This window comes from Ostrea edulis, chromosome 2 (genome assembly GCF_947568905.1).
Source record: "Ostrea edulis chromosome 2, xbOstEdul1.1, whole genome shotgun sequence".
In the NCBI taxonomy this organism is placed as follows: Eukaryota; Metazoa; Mollusca; class Bivalvia; order Ostreida; family Ostreidae; genus Ostrea; species Ostrea edulis.
The window spans coordinates 40,577,559-40,597,063 of NC_079165.1; the positions used below are offsets into that span (position 1 = coordinate 40,577,559).

The 19,505-nt window shown below is 34.0% G+C and overlaps 1 protein-coding gene across 1 annotated transcript; it reads left to right on the forward strand.

Annotated features, from left to right (window-relative positions):
• The first annotated feature begins 45 nt into the window (after positions 1-45).
• Positions 46-19,304, forward strand: LOC125681771 (L-proline trans-4-hydroxylase-like). The gene is made up of 9 exons (XM_048921991.2): positions 46-182; positions 9,314-9,401; positions 10,510-10,591; positions 13,271-13,381; positions 13,500-13,591; positions 13,780-13,870; positions 14,446-14,575; positions 14,843-15,000; positions 15,118-19,304. The coding sequence occupies exons 1-9, from the start codon at positions 173-175 to the stop codon at positions 15,247-15,249; spliced, it is 894 nt and encodes a 297-aa protein (XP_048777948.2). The 5' UTR covers positions 46-172; the 3' UTR covers positions 15,250-19,304.
• The last annotated feature ends 201 nt before the right edge of the window (positions 19,305-19,505 follow it).

The window sequence follows — 19,505 nt, forward strand, 5'->3', positions numbered from 1 at the left end:
GATAGCAGACAGGAAAGCGAAAGAAGTATGTTTGTAAACGATTCATTCGGATATCCTCGTACAAGATCACAGACGAGACACAGAGGACTATGGGTAGTATGGATCAAAGATGCGATGTCAACTTTCCGAACGAACAGATCATGTGCTTAGCGAACCAGTTTACTGACAAACAATGGCGTCAGGTAAGCGCATTTGGTTTTATTATTATTAACCCCTTCTCTACCGTATCGGTCAATTTGAACCGGTCAATTTGACCGTTGGCGCGGTCCTACTAAACAGAGTACGATAGAGTACTTTAGAGTACGCTAGTAAAATTCATAAATTAATGCAATTTAACTGCTGTTCGTAGATGTTCTTACTTTAGTTTAACCTAATAAATGTATATCTGGAATATATTGTGTTTGTTTTCATTATTTTAGGAATTATTGTAAGTTAAAGTTTACCGTTTGATTCCGATCCCGATCAAATTTAATACTTTTTCAAAACAAACTACTAATAATCGGGATCGGGATGCCGTAAATCTTCAATACATTTAATGTTTTCTGGTCAAACTATCAGTCTATCGCTAAAATATCAAATACTTTTGACAAATATTGCACTTTTATTTTATAATCATCTTTATTTAAGTGGTATACATACAAATAAACAATTGAATTGCATTAAATATTGAAATTTTACTAGCGTACTCTAAAGTACTCTAACGTACTCTGTTTAGTAGTACCCCCGGTGGCGCGTAAAAACGGGACAGCGCAAAAGGAGTGCCTCTAAATCTTTCAAACTACGGTCATAAGATATATGATCTATATATCATATTTTTGGAAATTTTCTCTATTTTTTAACTATGTAAAAATCGGTAAAGTAAATAAAGCTATTAAATTAATAAAAGCATTTAAAGCGAAAGATGGCTTCGTCTAAATATGACGCAACGCTTTGTCGCAAGGCCATTTTACCCCTCGATATGATTTTTTTAATCTCCCGTATGAATGCACTATTTTTTATATTTTTGAAAAGCATATATTCCCTGCTTTCAGAACATATAAAAATTATTTCTAATGCCTGGCAAAGTTATAAGAAAATAGCTATTTTTTGCACATGTACGCTTTCTTACAATTTTATTTCTCAATGTTTAAACAGATCGGCGTTTTACCAATATTCATATATGGAAATAGGGAAAAGTAAATACAGCCTGTAAAAGTACAGGAAATTTTCTTTTTGATGGGCCCTTATTCGTGTTGTAATTCTTGTTAGTTTTAATATTACGATAAAATGAAATCGGGATATGCTGCGCGGTTTTCTTTAAAATTAGCGATAAAACGTCGGTGCTGAAAGCGATCGATGCGAATCGCACAATAAAGTAGTGAAAACTATTTGTATTGTCCTCTGTTGGTAATATGAATACTTTTTGATATTCTAAAACAATATACATATATGTATGAAATAATCAGCCAGGTATTCTCTGCTTTTAAAAAAAAAAAAGAAGTATAAAAACCATTATTGGTAAATAACAGTTACACCACCTACTTGTATTGTAACTTCATAAAACACCTAATGAGAATGTTACATCGGTAGAGTGAATAAAAAAAATACTTCAAATTCAGATATAAACGTTATGTAATATTTATTCGGTATAGAAATAATTTTTTCTGCCAAACAAAGAAAACAAAAAGACCAGTCTGCATGTTGTATATATAATACTTTTTCCCCCGTGATCCGGATCGCGGCCGCAGGGTTTTCTGAAAGTGTCCACGGGCAATACACGTGTTTCCGTTTCAACGAAAACAACAACACAACAAACGCTTGTATTGTATTTTACATCTTGAAAACGACCTGATGTCAGATGAAGAAGTCTGAAGATACCTTGGATATTCTGTTGCAGGATGACCCAAAAGATCATGCATTCAGTATAAACATGTAAGTTGATGTAGCCACATAGGCCGACTAGAAGAAAAAAACGTTCGCGGTTATGTCATGTTTTGAAAAATGCACGATTAATATATTAACGGCGATTTGATGCCATAATTTGTCGTTTGTCGTTTCATGAAAGAAAATATTTATATTTTATGATATCTAAACCAAGTGTATAACACCCAATTGTTTATTAAGAGCTGAACATATCTGACATCAATTAACCTGTCCTGGCCCGGCATTAATCAGTCTGACCCCCCCCCCCCCCTTTTTGGTATCTCCTCACCTGACGCGCGAGTGTAAGAAGAGGGTGGATTTAGGTTACGATGAGAAAAGGGTGGGATGGTTTTAATCAGATTGGGCATTCATGACCATTGGTGCGGAGGCTATTTTCCAAGATTTTCTATGTTTATAAAAAAAATTATCTTTCTATGAAAAGAAAACACAATCTGTTAGGAAAGCATATATTGCATTATTGTATTATCGTAATAATAGAATTTATTACCGTAATTTGAGGATTTTCTTCATATTGTAACAGAAATAAAAACAAAATGTGTGTTTGGGACAAAAGGTGTGTGCGTTTGGGGGGGGGGGAACATCAATCAAAATCTGGTTATGACAGGCTATTGAAAAAGCATTTAATTATATGATCCATACATGCTGGTGTGCTATGAGCTGATGGGCATGTGCCCACTTCTTGCTTAGATTTTCTCTAATTTCGACTAAATCCACACCCCATCAGAGTACCATGCCAGGGGATTTAGACACTGTGTACAATGAAGAACCAATTCAATTCTACTTTAAATCTGGGGCCATTCAATTTCCCTCAGAGGCACAATATTTTCGCTGGACACTTGGACACTGTATATTTTAACCCGAATTTCTTCAGTATTTGCTCCCATGTATATGTTGGGCATAATGCTAACACCTCCATGATGTATAGTGGGTTTTTTTCAATATGCACTCTGCTACACTCGCAAAGTATAATGAAATATTCCATTCATTTGATTTCTAACATATGTATGTAAAACTTATACGGTACCAATTTTGATGCACCAGATGCGCATTTCGACAAATAATGTCTCTTCAGTGATGCTCAACCGAAATCTTTGAAATCCGAAATAACTATGTATGTAATCCCTTACCAAATAGCACTACAAATATAGGACATCTCTATCTTTAAATAAATATGATCAGTACTTTCGTGCGAAACTGTCCCTTACTATCATGAAGCTTATATTCTGCTTTAAAACACAAACCAATAATTCTTAATTGTATTTTTTCATCTTTAAAAAGGTTATTGACATCCCAATATTTAGTGGGAAGCTTCCAGGTATCTTCCACTAGTGACAGTCTACTGGCAAATCCAGACATGCATTGGAAGTATGTTGATGTGGAGGACACAGGGACACCTGATCCAAGAACTATGGCATTTCATTCAGAGTGACAACCTAGCATGCAGTTGGTATGACTCTTTGAGGTTGAATATAGGGTTAAATCCGTATACATTTAGTTAACATTCAAATGAATCCAGATAATACATTCACAAATGGAATCATGGCATTATGGTACACTGATATGCGTGTACCATTTTACTGTTTATCGTTGCATTACTAGATATAACATGCATACAAAAAGAGACAAAACACGGAAAATCATTATTCTTTTTCTAATTATAAGGTATGCTAAGTGTTTTAAATGCTGACAAATAAGGTATGATGGCCAATACTGATTTTATTTGCATTTTTATTTTCAGATATGGGACCTGATTATTCAGAGAATTGCAGATTTTATGAAGCTGTTTTTGACAGAAGATTTGGTTTTCTCCATCTGTGTTGCCACCAACCATTATGCTGAGATGGTCATATCTAGGGGGAAGGATTGTCATATGCTTCCCGAGGAAGTTCGAAGCCTCTCACTGAAGAGGAACTGTACAGGTATTACTAGTTTTAAAGTACCGATATTGTGACAGTGATTTCCAGTTTAAAACGAATAATAAAATGCATTTTATAAGATTACCTTTACCAAAATTAATCTGGCTGTGCATCTAACACATTTATTAAATGTGTATTACAATTACCCCAGATAAAATTTTACAAGTAATTAAACGCATAATTTTCAGAGCGCCTTGATTATAGAAAATATTTACAGAGCCAATTGAGTATTCAAAAGCTCTGAGAATACATCAGTATATTGGGGCTAAGTATAAACAATCTTTCTTTTTTTCTTCAGATTTTTGGGCATTATCTTATACATGTCTGCTGAGAAGTTCCAGTCGATAGACAGATATTGGTCAACGCATGCCCCTATCGGAACAACCTAGTATCAAGAATTATGTCTAGAAATATGTTTTAAGAGGTTGAATATAAGAAGAACAATTTTTATTAAATATAATGCAAGTACATTTAAATTTAGTGATTGAAAGTAAGTGCTTGAACATTCGTATACATGTACAATGAACTTGGGGAGGAAAAACGGGCATTATTTTCGCATAGCATTTGATATCATAATGGTGTTGTTGCTTAGCAACCAAATATATTTGAATATTAAAAAATAGATTTTTTTTAGATTTTAACAGGAAAGATCTTTGTTTTAATGTTGCAATATTTATACTATTTAGTGGGATACAATGGCAAAACGTCATATTATTAGAAAATGATGAATATGTATATGAAGTACGAAATTTTCATTTTATGACCTTTGACCTTAATTCTCTTCATTGTATTTTTTGTTAAAAACCTTTTAAAATGATTAAGATCTAGTCAAAGATTATATTTTTAAAATAATGTGACATTTACTAATCATCATGCAATGTAATAATGTTTGAATTGTGTCGAATGGATGTAGAAAGGCAAATTATGGTCAAAATTACACCATGAGTGTTGTTACTTAGAAACCAAAAATATTTGTTTGTCAATAAAATTGATTAATTTGATTATGATGTTTTTGTAGTATTTTAAAAGACATATCAGCTCATACATTTAGAATTTCCTATTTTTGACTCGAATCCAGTGAGAGGGGGTCGTAATATATATATTCCAGAGAAAAAAGATTGCAAAAATGTGCACTTAAATGACCTTTGACCCCGTAGAACTCCTTGGGGTCATGGGATAACATGACAAACTTTATGAAAAAAATGTTCCCTGTCCAATTCGTAACAAAATTATATATCGCATGCCTACCTAAAATCGTGATACATGCAGATGTAACTCAATTTAAAAATATTGTCATTTAGTCTTTAAAAACCTCTAAAATGTGCTGGTAGAGAAGGGTTAAACGTGCCCTTCTTTCAGCTATTACTTTTAGGCAACAGTTATCCCAATGACACAAGTTCTTAGATTGTGTACCGCGAGCTGCCAAAATAATTGGTTGTCACCTTGAGATAGTTGATGGCCATTTACCACATAATTATCTAGCCAGATAGCCCACAGGGGCTCGTCACAGGTGCTTGGGTCATAATATATGAATACACATCTAACCTTATACATATGTAAATAATCATTTATTTACATATGTATAAGGTTAGATGTGTATTCATACTTGTGGGGCTCGTCACAAAATTTTTGTCTTATTAAAATTTGACATCGTCTATTCTGTATTGTAAATATAAAACAGCTGTAGAATAGAGAGGGTCAATTCATGACGAGTCCCTGTGGGTAGCCTATCCGAAATTTAGGGCCAAATATGGAGTACTAAGTGACAGAAACCCGAATATGATTAAAATCAGCTTCTCGATCCGCTCCTTTTTTTTTGTATTGTTGCTACACGAAGAGCGACAACATTATTTAAAAAGAAGATTAAAGAAGCAGGTCGAGGAGCTGATTATAATCAGCATCAGCACTGATCATGCAAATTGTGTACATGTCAGTACTTTTAAAATTACTTACTGTAGCTTGGATTGATCACCGGTGGCCAGATGGGTCAGTTGGTAGAGCACCTGACTAGAGACTCAGGGGCCGGCTGGGTTCGAATCGCGGTCTAGTCCGTTGCATTCTGGCATTTTCTCCCTTCCTGTTAGGGTCATAGCTGCTACCAGCCCCTGAAACTGACAGGTGACAGTGCCAGGTGTTAATGATGTCTTGTTTTAGAGTTTAAAGCAATACAAACTGTAACTGAAGGCATTTTTTTCAACTATCCAATTATAAATCAATTAACCCCCATCGCTTTAACTAATATAATCCCCAAGATCTGGAAAAAAAATCAGCAAAATAAACAAGGGAATATTGTTTGAGAGCATACCTACAATGAGCGTTTCGTATTAACCGCCATTGCGTTGTATACACGGAAATGGGAACAATGATTGCCGAACATAATCGGGTTGCTGAGACCAAGGTCATATACAAAGATGGAAACTGACGTGAGTAACTACATGTTTCGTTAGTTTAAAATATTAATTTTTTAAATCGTTTCATGAATGACAAAAAGTACTATAAGTGTAAGAAAGTAATAACTACGCAAATGTGCCACTGAAATGAAAGTATGATAGTGAATTTTCTATAAAATTGGCATGTTAAATTGTTTACAATACATGTGCTCAGTGCCTCTCTTTCGCTTTTTTCCGAACTGATGACCTCCGAGGTCAATGCACACCGGAGATTACGAGCAGGAATAACTGACAGGATGACAATGATTCATGAATCGACATTTTCTGCTGATTTGATGGGTTTATTGCTTCAGATTCACTCTGATTCTATTAAGTTATATATATTCGATCACATAAATGTCAAATAATTTATTTTTAAAGTTATTTACTGTCAGTTACAGCTTGTATTGCTTTAAAATAGGTATATTGTGATAGTTCCTGACTGTGGCAAGTAAAAAATTGTGAATTTGGGTACTTGGCAGTAAAAATTAATTTTTCCAAAACAGACAAAAAAGATCATCTTTGTTTATTAGGAGACTGTACAAATGCATCAGCATTTATTACTCTATCATCTCTACAAGAACTCGTTAGGAAGGGATAATAGATCAAGACATTACCACTCAAGGATTTTTTTCCCCTTGAATCCAGGAGCCAGGGCCTTCAAGTTTGGGAAAAATACCGATATTTGATTGAAATTGGGAAATTGGTTTCATACAAATAAATAAAAACAAGCAAAAAATTAACCATTTGATATTTCATTATCAATGTGGCTTAAACAAGCTTTAATTTTCGGTCTTTGGCAGAGAAGAAACTGTCAAAAAATTTTGTAACAGAGTGACACTGAGGTTCGATGGCCCCTCATGGCATATTCTCATCAATGCATCCATCATTTGGGAATTTTTAGGCATCATTTTGGGAATGGGGTCAAATTTCGGTCCTCTACAGACCCTAAAAAAAATCCCTGGCCACTAAGACAGGTACTGTTGCATAACTATTATAGGACCTGACAGAGACATGATAGAGAGATTAGCTGTTGCATGAATATCAGAATTGATCCAGATTTTCCTTTGTGGTTGGAAAAGAGAGTGTGCTTTATACCTTGCTATACCTGTGTCATAACTGCAACAGCTTCCGTGGGTGTTCTTCAGTAGATGGGGAAACTGGTCTTGAAAATTATTAACAAACAATAGGACTCTTAACAATGGGTCTCAACAAATTGTACTTGATTCGATCCTGATGTGATGTCATAAGTTTTTTTTGCAAAATCTTGAATTTATTAAACTTTATCATTATGCATGATAGAAATATGTCTTTTAATTGTAAGAATTTTATTCACTGGATACTATAAAAATATAGTAAACTATTTGATACTGAAAAAGTTTATTTATTTTAATTTTATTTTTTATAAATGCTAATAATCAATTGTCATGGGCAATACTTCATGTGCTGGTGTTTTCTCTGTTGTACATGTCTATTATTCAATGATTTCCCTGATATTGTGACAATTAATTTATATATAAATTGATAAAGTAGCAGTTTTTTTAAACTGCACATTAAACAATTGCCATTTTAACCAGCTTTTATGTACGTTTTATTATGCTGTTTAAGAAACGTGTGATTTTTTATGCTGATATATATGTCTTACATCTTTAAAAAGGTGGCAACATTTACATCTTCTTATGTTATTGATTAAATTACACCATATTAAGTGGAAATTAATACAGTTTTTATAGTTTGGACCCATAAGACAATGTCACATGAGGGTGGAGTTATACCTTAAGATCATCTGTTATACTTTCAATTGATGTTTTGACAATATCATGGATATATATTCATGTAACAGCCATATTACATGTATATTTACTTAAAATCAGATTATTAATACCAACATGCAGTAAAGATTAGCAAATATGAAATTTCATCTCACAAGATCCAATCAATTTTCATGATGAAATATTAGCCCAGTAAGTTTGACAGAATTATACCTGAAGCTAGTGAAATTGCCCATGGGCGAGTGCTTTGAAATAATTGTTTTGAAGACTGACTATGATATGCTAGAGAACCAAGGACACTGGTTAGATGATAAGCCTTAAGATGGACCCTCCAAAAGTAGTGAAATGAGTCACACATACATATGGCCACGTTATTTCCCCATTTGTAATATCCCTGAATTTAGATATTATATGGTGTGCATTAAGTAAAAGATTCTTTGTGCATACACAGTATGTCCTAATGAGATGGCCTGGCACGCTTTATTTGTTGTTTGTCAATTGAATTTATAATGCAAGTCCAACTCCATCATTCATATGGTGTACATAACGTAGGTTGATAGACTTGTTAACTTAGATTTATGTGCTTGTGACTGAATTGTTTATGACTTTATTAGTACTGATGGCAGTAATGACCATGTTATCTGAATTTATATCTTAAATTAAGTAGGCTTATCATGTCACATGAAAAAGTTGTTCTTGATTAGCTCTAGTGGTTCATGATCATCCCTGATCAAAGTGTTCCAGATGTAGCCTGGATGTGACCTTGGATCTCTTTGACCTTATTGTGCATTTATGCATGGTCCCCATGTACACACCAAATTAAGGCTTCAATTTTCTTGTTAGCCAAGTCTTCATGGTCTTCATAACCAAGAAACAAATTAGAATATCTCAACTGCAAACAAAACATTGATTATCAGGGATTTATCTAGGTTGTTTTTACTACCAGTAAAAGGTACCTTTCCCCTTTGGCAACAAATGGATATTTCCCCTTCCACAGATAAAAAATCCCCTTCATTTGCAGAAACTTTACAAAATTATGTGAGAGTTTTCAATAAAATCATTTCATATATTCTAGGTCATTTTCTATAATTGTCAGACTTACAATATAATCAATCTATTTATATTTCATGGATGTCCCCCAGCTCAGACTGCATTCTCAAAAATTCCCCTTAAATATAAAATGGGTAGAAACATCTAAATGCTGGATAAAACCCTGATTATGAAATTACCAACAATTTTATAAAGGGTCATAGATTTATGTTTATATTTGCAGAGGCAGACTTCATTTATGATGAGGCAAAGTTCGAAGTTACCAATGAAATGCTGCAGGCATTTAAAGAACAAGGATATATTGTGTTGAGGTAGATTGTCAGAAATCTCACTCTTGGAAAATAGATAACTACTGTTTAGAAAAGGTGGAATATTGTCACACTGTAGATATATTCATTGGGTCCATAATTGTTGAAATGACATTCTGCAAACTGGTGATTTATAAATGTTGAAATTCAAAAATATTTTATTATGCGCCCCCCCCCCCCCCCCCCCCCCCCCCCCCCCCCCCCCCCTTTCAAAGAAAAGGGTATATTGCTTTGCACCTGTCAGTGGGGTGGTAGACCACATTTTGTCCGCTCAATATCTTCAGAACCATTCACTTGATCCTAATCATATTTCATATATGGATTGGTTATGAGTAGAAGAGGACCCCTATTGTTTTTCAGGTCAAGGGTCAATCTACACTGGACATACAATGTAGGAAGATACTGTCCACTCAATATCTTGAGAACCCTTTGCTTGATGGACATCAAACTTGGTACACTGGTACATCTTCAGGAGAAGATGACCTTTCTTGATTTTGAGATCACATGGTCAAAGGTCAAACTGGACATAGGAATATACTGTCCGCTCAATATCTTGAGAACCCTTTGTTTGAAAGACATCGAACTTGATACACTGGTACATCTTCAGGAGAAGATGATCCCTCTTGATTTGGAGGTCACATGATCAAGGTCAAGGCCAGGTCAAACTGGACATATGAATATACTGTCTGCTCAATATCTTGAGAACCCTTTGCTTGACAGACATCAAACTTGGTACACTGGTACATCTTCAAAAGAAGATGATCCCTATTGATTTTGAGGTCACATAGTCAAAGGTCAAGGAGTAAACTAGTCATCTTAATATATTGTCTCCTATTTTTTAAAAATTATTTGTTTGATTGACACCAAACTTGGTACACTGGTACAGCATAAGGAGTAGATGACCCCTATTGATTTTTAGGTCACATGGTTAATCCATTCCTGACATAAGAAGATATTGTCTGCTCAATATTTTGAATATGTGATACTACTATCAATTAAATGATGCATGTGTATAACCTTTTTCAATTTTGCACCATGGGGGGCATATATGTTTTACAAACATCTCTTGTTTTGTATCCATTTAATAAACATGTCATCGTTTCATACACAGAGGATTATTTAGCCCAGAAGAACTGAAGAAAATTAAAGAAGTCTTCGAAGATTCCGATTTAGTGCCAAAATATGGATATGGAGTAAGTGCATTTGTTGTACATGCTCACCTTGACTACTGTAATATTTTTGTACGCCCATCTAAGATGGGATGTATTATGGTATGGCAATCATGTCCGTCTGTCTGTCTGTCCCACTTTGTGTATGACTCATTCTTTTAAATATTATGAGACCTTGTCAGCTTTGCATGGGTAGAGGGTTGCACTTTAAAGTTACATGTAGGTCACTGTGACATTTGATTAGGACAGTATTGGCCAAACATGGCACAATCCTGTCTAACTCGCAACTGGAGAGTAATGTGGTCTAGAATCATCAAACTTGGTCAATTAATGCCTCTTTAGTAGAAGGTGTGTCACACTTTAAATCAAGGTCACTGTGACCTATGATATAAGATGATATGGCTATATATGACATAACTTGTTTCTGGGCTTTTGTAAGTTTGAGTCCTAGAATCACCAAACATCTATAGAGGAGTGTAAATTTCAACTTAAAATCAGGTCATTAAAACTTTTAAAATGGTAAGACTTAAAAAAAGGTTTCAGGGTGGTGTCAAAATTATCATAATGATTTGAAGAACTTTAAGTTTGCTGATATATATATATATATATATAAAACACATATAAAACACACACACATATATATATATATATATATATATATATACACAAAATATCTATATATATAAAACACAGTTATTCCTAAATATACAAATGTGTGTGTATATATATATACACATTTGTATATTTAGGAATAACTGTGTTTAAGGGAGGTAATTCCTACAAATGAAAGAGTAATGCAGTAACTCTCTTCAATGATTATTACATCAAGAAATACACATTTTTCAGAAAATGTTAAGCTGTACATAACAATTGATATGAATAATTATTTCAATTTGTTTTTAACATTAATGATAAAAATATATGCAGTATTGTACTACAAAATTTGCATAGACTTAACATGCACATATTACACAACAGATAGATGTATTGTCCCATGGGAATACTGATCTAAGTGATGGTGTTTCAAAGATTCAGCTGGATATTCAAAGATCATTTTGATAAGGGCCAAATTGAATCTGTCCAGTCAAAGATGAATTAATGAGTATAACATAAGAAGGCTGTGGAAATAATTTGTCACTCCTTTACTTGGGGCATATCTGTGTACAACCTAAAATTGTTAGTAATTGTGTCATGTGTAAGAAATCTTCATACATATTATAAAATGAAACATGTATTGAAGTGTAATTATTTGAACAATTGAAGATATATATTGTTGTACCAATAACAATAAAAATTTAACATGATTTTGTCCCATGCACACTTATCTGTTTATGATTAAGAAATATTTGATGGGCATATCATGTGCCATGGCGGTGCATCTTCTTTAGTTTACTCAGGTGACCTATTGCAAATGGTTGTCTTCCGTCATTAATTGTGCGTTATTAAACAATTAAACATTTTTAACTTCTTGATAACCACTATTCAAATTCTTTTCAAATTTGGTGTGAGGCATCACTTATCCCTTGGGGATCCAGGTTAGAATAGGTCCTCAGTACCTACCCCTTGTCCCGTGTCACAGCAGGTGTGGCACGATAAAGATCCCTCCCTGCTCAATGGCCCAAAGCACTGAGCATAGGCCTAAATTTTGCAGCCCTGCACCGGCAGTGGTGACGTCTCCATGTGAGTTACATATTCTCGAGAGGGATGTTAAACAATAAACAATCAAACAAACAATCTTTGGGACAAGGGGGACATAAATTGTAAATTTCAGGACTCTTGCACGCCTGGGGCCTTGGGGGTGAGACAAAAATGAACCAGTTTCTTTGCAACCGTACAGGTGAAAGAAAAACTAAATGCATAGTGATGTAGAGCAGGAAGGCCTCTACCAAAATTGTAAATTACATGATCCCCGAGGTAGGTGTTCAGACCCCAGGGTGGGGCCAAACTTAGTATATAGTGTTTATTGTAAAACATTTGAATAACATCTTTAGTGCTTTTGATACTAAATTGAAACTAAATGGATATTTAGAAAGAGCAGGTTACCAAAATTTCATGATCCTAGGGACTAAGGGTTTAGTTTTAGGGTGGTGTCAAAATTTTCATAATGATTTGAAGGACTTCTTTAAGTTTACTGATACAGTATAAAATCTAAATGCATATTTAGGAATAGCATAAAAGGATGTACAAAAGCATGGTCAATTTCAAAACCCAGGGTTTCACTAGGATGAGTCCAAATTAGTCATATCGTTTAATGTTAATACATGTACATATATTATGTAAAGCCTTTCATCAGTGTGTGCACTTTTGAGGGTGTTGATGTTTTAAGAACACATCTGGTTTTATACTGTTGCTGAAAATAAGAATTTAGCTTAGATATTCAGAACAAGAAATTTTTTCTAGATTTCATAGTCCTTGGGAGTAGTGGTACCTTTTCACTGGTACTCAAGTGACCAATAAGGCCTGTGGGCCTCTTGTTTACTTTATGATAACATATACTATGTGTGTATTCTCTTTAAGACATTCAGAGAGAGAGAGAGAGAAAGAGATGCATGCTAATTAGGATACCTCTAGAATTGCAATGCTTATTCTTCTGCCTGTTTAATTGAGGTAGTATTGTCGTGGATCTATATCAATCTATGAATCTCACAATTTTACAAGAAGACAAGCAATAAGTCTTTTGCTGATTATAGATTTACATTTCAGATTCCTGATTCTTCTGGGAGGATGCCCAAAATGGTGTTATGGAGAGCCCCAGGTACAGATGTTTCTGGAATGGTGTGTCGTTGTGAAAAGATTGTCACCACTTCAGAAAAGGTCAATATAAGAGAGAGGTGGAGAGTGTATGAATGAGTCAACTAAATGAATATCAAGGGAGACAATTCAGATGGATTCTAAGATTAAGGAAATTGTACAATGGACAATGTACTTTCAGCTTCTAGGGGGAGAAGTATACCACTACAGCACAAAGCTGATGATGAAGGAGCCTCTTGTTGGAGGTCGACAGGAATGGCACCAGGACTATGGGTAAGTACAGCTATACTGCAAATCAAATTCTCAGTAGGTCATATACTCAGCATAATGCCTTACACTTATAGTACTAGTTGTATACTAAGTAGGTTATTATCTGGTCTTATACTCAACATTACACTTGTAGTACTAGTTCTTTACTCAGTAGCTCAGTAGTATTTGGTAAATGATCAATTTTTTAACAGGTATTGGTATCAAAATGGCTTGCTATATCCAGATGCCTTGAGTGTGTTTGTAGCAATAGACAGATGCAATAAGGCAAATGGATGTCTACAGGTAAGGCTTAACCCCTTGGAGATAGATTGAGGTCACAATATGGGATCAAAATTTGTCATGGGATTAAAGAGGGTAAAACTCTTTTTACGAAGAATAGCAGGGCCAAAATAACTCTGGTGAGCACTGTAATTTATGGGCCTCTTGTTGTTGGTTTTTTCTTGGGGGAGTGGGGGGGGGTCTTCAAATTATGAACCTTGGGTTAAAGAGTAGAGCTAAAATTGGGATCAAATTTTACATAGTACAATAGTACATGCATGAAGATAGACCAAGACAAATCCTTTGACAAATATTCACCAGAACACAACAGCAGGGCCAGTGTGTCAGTAATATTGTTTTACATGTAGATGCATCCCTATGATGTATGCTTTCAAATTCAGTGAAGTCATGACCCTGTTGGGCCAGGTTGAGGTCATAATATGGGATGAAAATTTTTCGTTGGGATAAAGAGGGTAAAAAATCTTTCAAAAAGATTTCTGTATCTGGAAAAAACAGGGTCAGTGTGACTCAGGTGAGCATTGTTGCCTACAACTCTCTTATTTTATTTCTTATGCACTGAAGATGTTTACTTTTGACAGGTATTACCTGGCTCCCACAAGGTTGGTCGTATTGAGCACAAGTTTGTGGCAGGTCAGACAGGAGCAGACCTAGAAAGGGTGGAGCACCTCAAGAAAATATTTCCACTCACCTATATGGAGATGGAGCCAGGTTAGACATTTAATGATGATGACAGTTAACCTTTTACATGTAGAGGTTGATATACACATACTGTAAAATTTGTTCATTTTATATGTGCATGGTACCAAAGAAAATTCAAAGTTTGGTTTCAAAATTGTGTTCAGTTTACATAACATTTTGGGTTTCATAAGATTTGGATTAGACAAGTTTTACTAAAATAATATTATACACTATATAAAGAGAAAATTTTAATTAGAAATGAAGGTAGATTACTGTTTTATTATCTTGATGTTTCAGGAGATGCCCTGTTCTTCCATAGTAATGTTCTGCATGCCAGTGATGAAAACAACAGTCCTAACAGGAGATGGGCATTGATCATGGCATACAACAGAAAAAGCAACAACCCCATTGAAAGCTTGGCTGATCCGTTCCCCAGATACACACCTCTGGAAAAGGTATTAAAAGTAGCTTCACGTAAAGTCAAATTTAAAATGTTTACTTCAAAGTATTTTAAGATAGATAGATGGATGGATGGATTTAAGATTTAATAACTATTTTTATTCATTTACTAGGTTCCAAACTCTGCCATTTTGGATTGCACAAACGTGAGTGATTTTTCAGGGAAAGACTTCTTGGACCCCACTGCAGACAAGACGGTGAAAGCTGATACATCAAAGAGAAGCCAGCAAGTGACCAAAGCTTAGATACTAGTCAGTAACCGCAACAATCACTGAACCAAACAACAGATGTTTAATGTACTTTTGTATTTCAATATTACATGTACCTTGTACGTGCATCTGGTTTATTACTTTTCATTGGTTTATTTTGGGAAATATATTGTTTATGTAAAATCTCCCATTCATCCTATGTACTTAGATTTTTTTGGTGATTGGTAAGGAAACAGATGGGGTACTTACTAGCAGTTTATTGCACTCCTTAAAGTGTATGCATGTATTCTCCTTCTATCTTCTAAGCTTTACATATATTTCATAAATTATTGTAACTGTCTTTTTATTAAATTGCCATTTAGCTTTTGTTTAGGATATAATCAGAAATTGTGAAATACATGCATGTGAGGGAATTTGAGCATGTTAAGGTTAATCGATCCTCGTGTGATGTCGTAGGTTTTTGCAAAATCTTTATCAAATTAAACTTTGCGCATGATAGAAATATATCTTTCAGAGGAATTTTATTCACTGCATAAAATAAAAAATTTGGTAAACTATTGATATTGAAAAAGTGTATATTTTCTAGAGATAATGAATTCTTTATAATTAAAAAAAATGTTGTCAAGGGCAATAACTCTTATGCTGGTATTTCTTCGACTGCATGTCTATTATGCATGATTTCCCTAATATCCACAATTAATTTATACATATTTATGAATTAACAGTTTTTTTTAACTGTTGACATTTAAAATTTGTCATTTCAACAAGTTTTTATCTATTCTAATTATTCTGTACAACGAAAATGTGTGATTTTCTGATGTCAACATATACTTCCGTTTTTTTTATGTCTGACATCTTTAAAAATGTGGCAACATACACATTTTCTTTGGTTATTGATTAAATTTAACTATATTGAATGGAAATTAATACAGTTTTTGTACTTTTAACCATTATTATTGATAAGTCACATGAGGATCGATCGACCTTAAATGTACATGTATCTCTATTTCATTTATTTGTCTAGATAAAAAAAAATACAGGGAAAGATCTTGTTTTTAACAACTTCCTCTTCCAGCACATTTGAACCATGCATAATAAATTTCTGAAAAGTAACAAAATATTTTTGCATCAAACTTAAAAGCTTTGTTAACAAAATCATTCATTTTTATGCCCCCGAGATCGAAGATTGGGGGGCATATTGTTTTTGTCCTGTCTGTCATTTTGTAATTCTGTCTGAAACTTTAACCTTGCTAATAACTTTTGAACAGTAAGTGATAGAGCTTTGATATTTCACATGAGTATTCCTTGTGACAAGACCTTTCCGTGGGTACCAACACTTTTGACCCCGTGACCTTGACCTTGGAGTTTGACCTACTTTTTGAAAACTTTAACTTTGCTACTAACTATTGAACAGTAAGAGATAGAGCTTTGATAATTCACATGAGTATTCCTTGTGACAAGACCTTTCCGTGGGTACCAACTTTTTTGACCCCTTGACCTTGGAGTTTGACCTACTTTTTGAAAACTTTAACCTTGCTAATACCTTTTGAACAGTAAGTGATAGAGCTTTGATATTTCACATGAGTGATCCTTGTGACAAGATCTTTCCGTAGGTACCAACATTTTTGACCCCGTGACCTTGACGTTTGACCTACTTTTTGAAAACTTTAACCTTGCAAATACCTTTTGAATAGTAAGTGATAGAGCTTTGATATTTCACATGAGTATTCCTTGTGACAAGACCTTTCCGTGGGTACCAACATTTTTTACCCTTTACCTTGGAATTTGACCTACTTTTTGAAAACTTTAACCTTGCTAATACCTTTTGAACAGTAAGTGATAGAGCTTTGATATTTCACATGAGTATTCCTTGTTACAAGACTTTTCCGTGGGTACCAACATTTTTGAACCTGTGACCTTGGAATTTGACCTACTTTTTGAAAACTTCAACCTTGCTAATAACTTTTGAACAGTAAGAGATAGAGCTTTGATATTTCACATGAGTATTCCTTGTTACAAGATCTTTCCGTTGGTATTGAACCTTTTGACCTTGACATTTGACCTACTTTAAATTTTTTTTTTACATTGGTCATAACTTCTAAATGGTAAATATTAGAGCCTTCATATTGTACATGAGCATTTCTTTTGACAAAATCTTTCTACTGGTACCAAGATATTTGCCCTTGTGACCTTGGCCATCTTCGGAATTGGCCATTATTGGGGGCATTTGTGTTTCACAAACACATCTTGTTAATTATTGATATGTACAAATCTTGAATTTTTTGTTGTTATATATTTGGTGGATTACCAATACTACTTAGCTTTACCTTGTTAAACAATTGTTTTTATTATACTTTCATGTAAAATACTTGAATCTGATTGGTCGAGAAGCATTTGAAAAAACATATTGTTACCCCCTGAGAACAGAAAGCACGCATTCCAGGGTGATAGTATCTAGCAACGGGTAACAGTACTTGACAACGGGTGATATTATAAAAAATTACCACATGCGTCAAATTTATGCGCTTACTGTTCACCATAGATTGTTAGACGTCATTTGTGCGTTTGTAATAAACGTGAATACCCGTATCGATATACGAGATATCGAATAACAGTATTAGATCAAATGTAAACAGACGTAAGTTTTTTTCTGCTTTGCTGTTTCCATACATTCAGTATAATAAAACAAATATTGCTTGTAGTTGAGGGGAACATTGAAAATTTTCACCCCTCAATAAACCATTGTCAACCAAGGTTGACAATGGTTTTCTCGTTTGAAAATTTTCAATGTTCCCCTCAACTACATGCAATATTTATATAATGTGCAATACTTTTTATACATTCATAATTTATTTCAGTTTAAGCATGTCTCATTACTCAATTTCAGTTAGAAATAAGATTGTTTGCATATAAAACTTGGTAAAAGTTATTGCATAAACTTTTTCATCATTCAGCTATACTTTTTAAAACCAATTATTGATTTTTAAGGACTTTATGTGGTTTTGGCTTACCTTTTACTTTAATCATGATTTTTAAAAAATTTGTTCAATACATGTTTGTATACATTTTTTCTCTTGCAAAAGCACTTCACTAATAAGATTTAATTTTTCTTCATATGTATCTTTGAAATATACCTTATTGATAGAAATTTTCATCTTGTTCACAAAATTGTCTTTTGTTTTGTCAATGAAAACTGATCTAAAAAGGGGTTTTCAGACAAAATATTTGCTTCATTTGTGCAAAACTCATGATAAACAGAATCATGGTCTTTTCATTAGCATTAACATTGGGGGGGGGGGGGGGGGGGGGGGGGGGGGGGACATATTTAACAACTTGGATTTCAATTGAATGTTTATGGGTTGTTTTTTTTCAAGTTAGGCTTTGACCAGATCTAGTCCATTTACAATTTGATTGTGATAGATAACAAAGCACAAGGGTATTTTATTGCTTATTTGTGTTTGTTTGATTTCTGTGATTTCAATTTAGAATTAAATAGATATACGTTACTTATTCTGTAATGAAAATACGGTATGTATAAACATTACCTTATTATTTAATTTTCTTTTAAAACAAGCTTTATTTTGTCAAAGTTTGACGAGACTGACCACCAAATAATATACTTAACAAACTACAGTAAAACACACTTATAACGAATTCACACGTATTGCAAAATTGCAAAGTGATATTTATTTCCCTATGAGAAGAAAATAACAAAACTTTTATTGGATGTAAGAAACTGTTTTTGCTGGCCATAGAGGTTTGCGTTAACTGTATTTACTGTATAAAGAAGTTTGGTTATAACAGGCTGTTTTTTGCTGGCCTTAGAGGTTCGCTTTATATGAAATGTGCCATATCTAGTTGATAGAGTTCATATAGAAATATCATTGATGGGGTATCAGTAATTGTGCATCACATACATTTATTACATGTACTGGTAGATGACTGAAATGTAATGAGGTGTTTGATATGAATATATATTCCACATGTCACCATGTTTGTTTTAGAGAACTTGCCATTCAATTTGCAGCCATAGTTTCTCTATCTGTGATGGATGAAACCAGTCCTGTTCCTCAATTAAACTATAAAATGCTTTCTTTGGTGTTTCATCAGTGAGCTTTCCTGATCAAAATTTGTCCTTTGCCTGTAAACTTTTCACATTTCCATCTTCTTCCCCAGAACCACTGGGTCATTTTCAACCAAACTTGGCACAAAGCATCCTTGGATGAAGGGGATTCAAGTTTGTTCAAATGAAGGGCCATGCCCCCTTCAAAGGGGAGATAATCATAAAAATG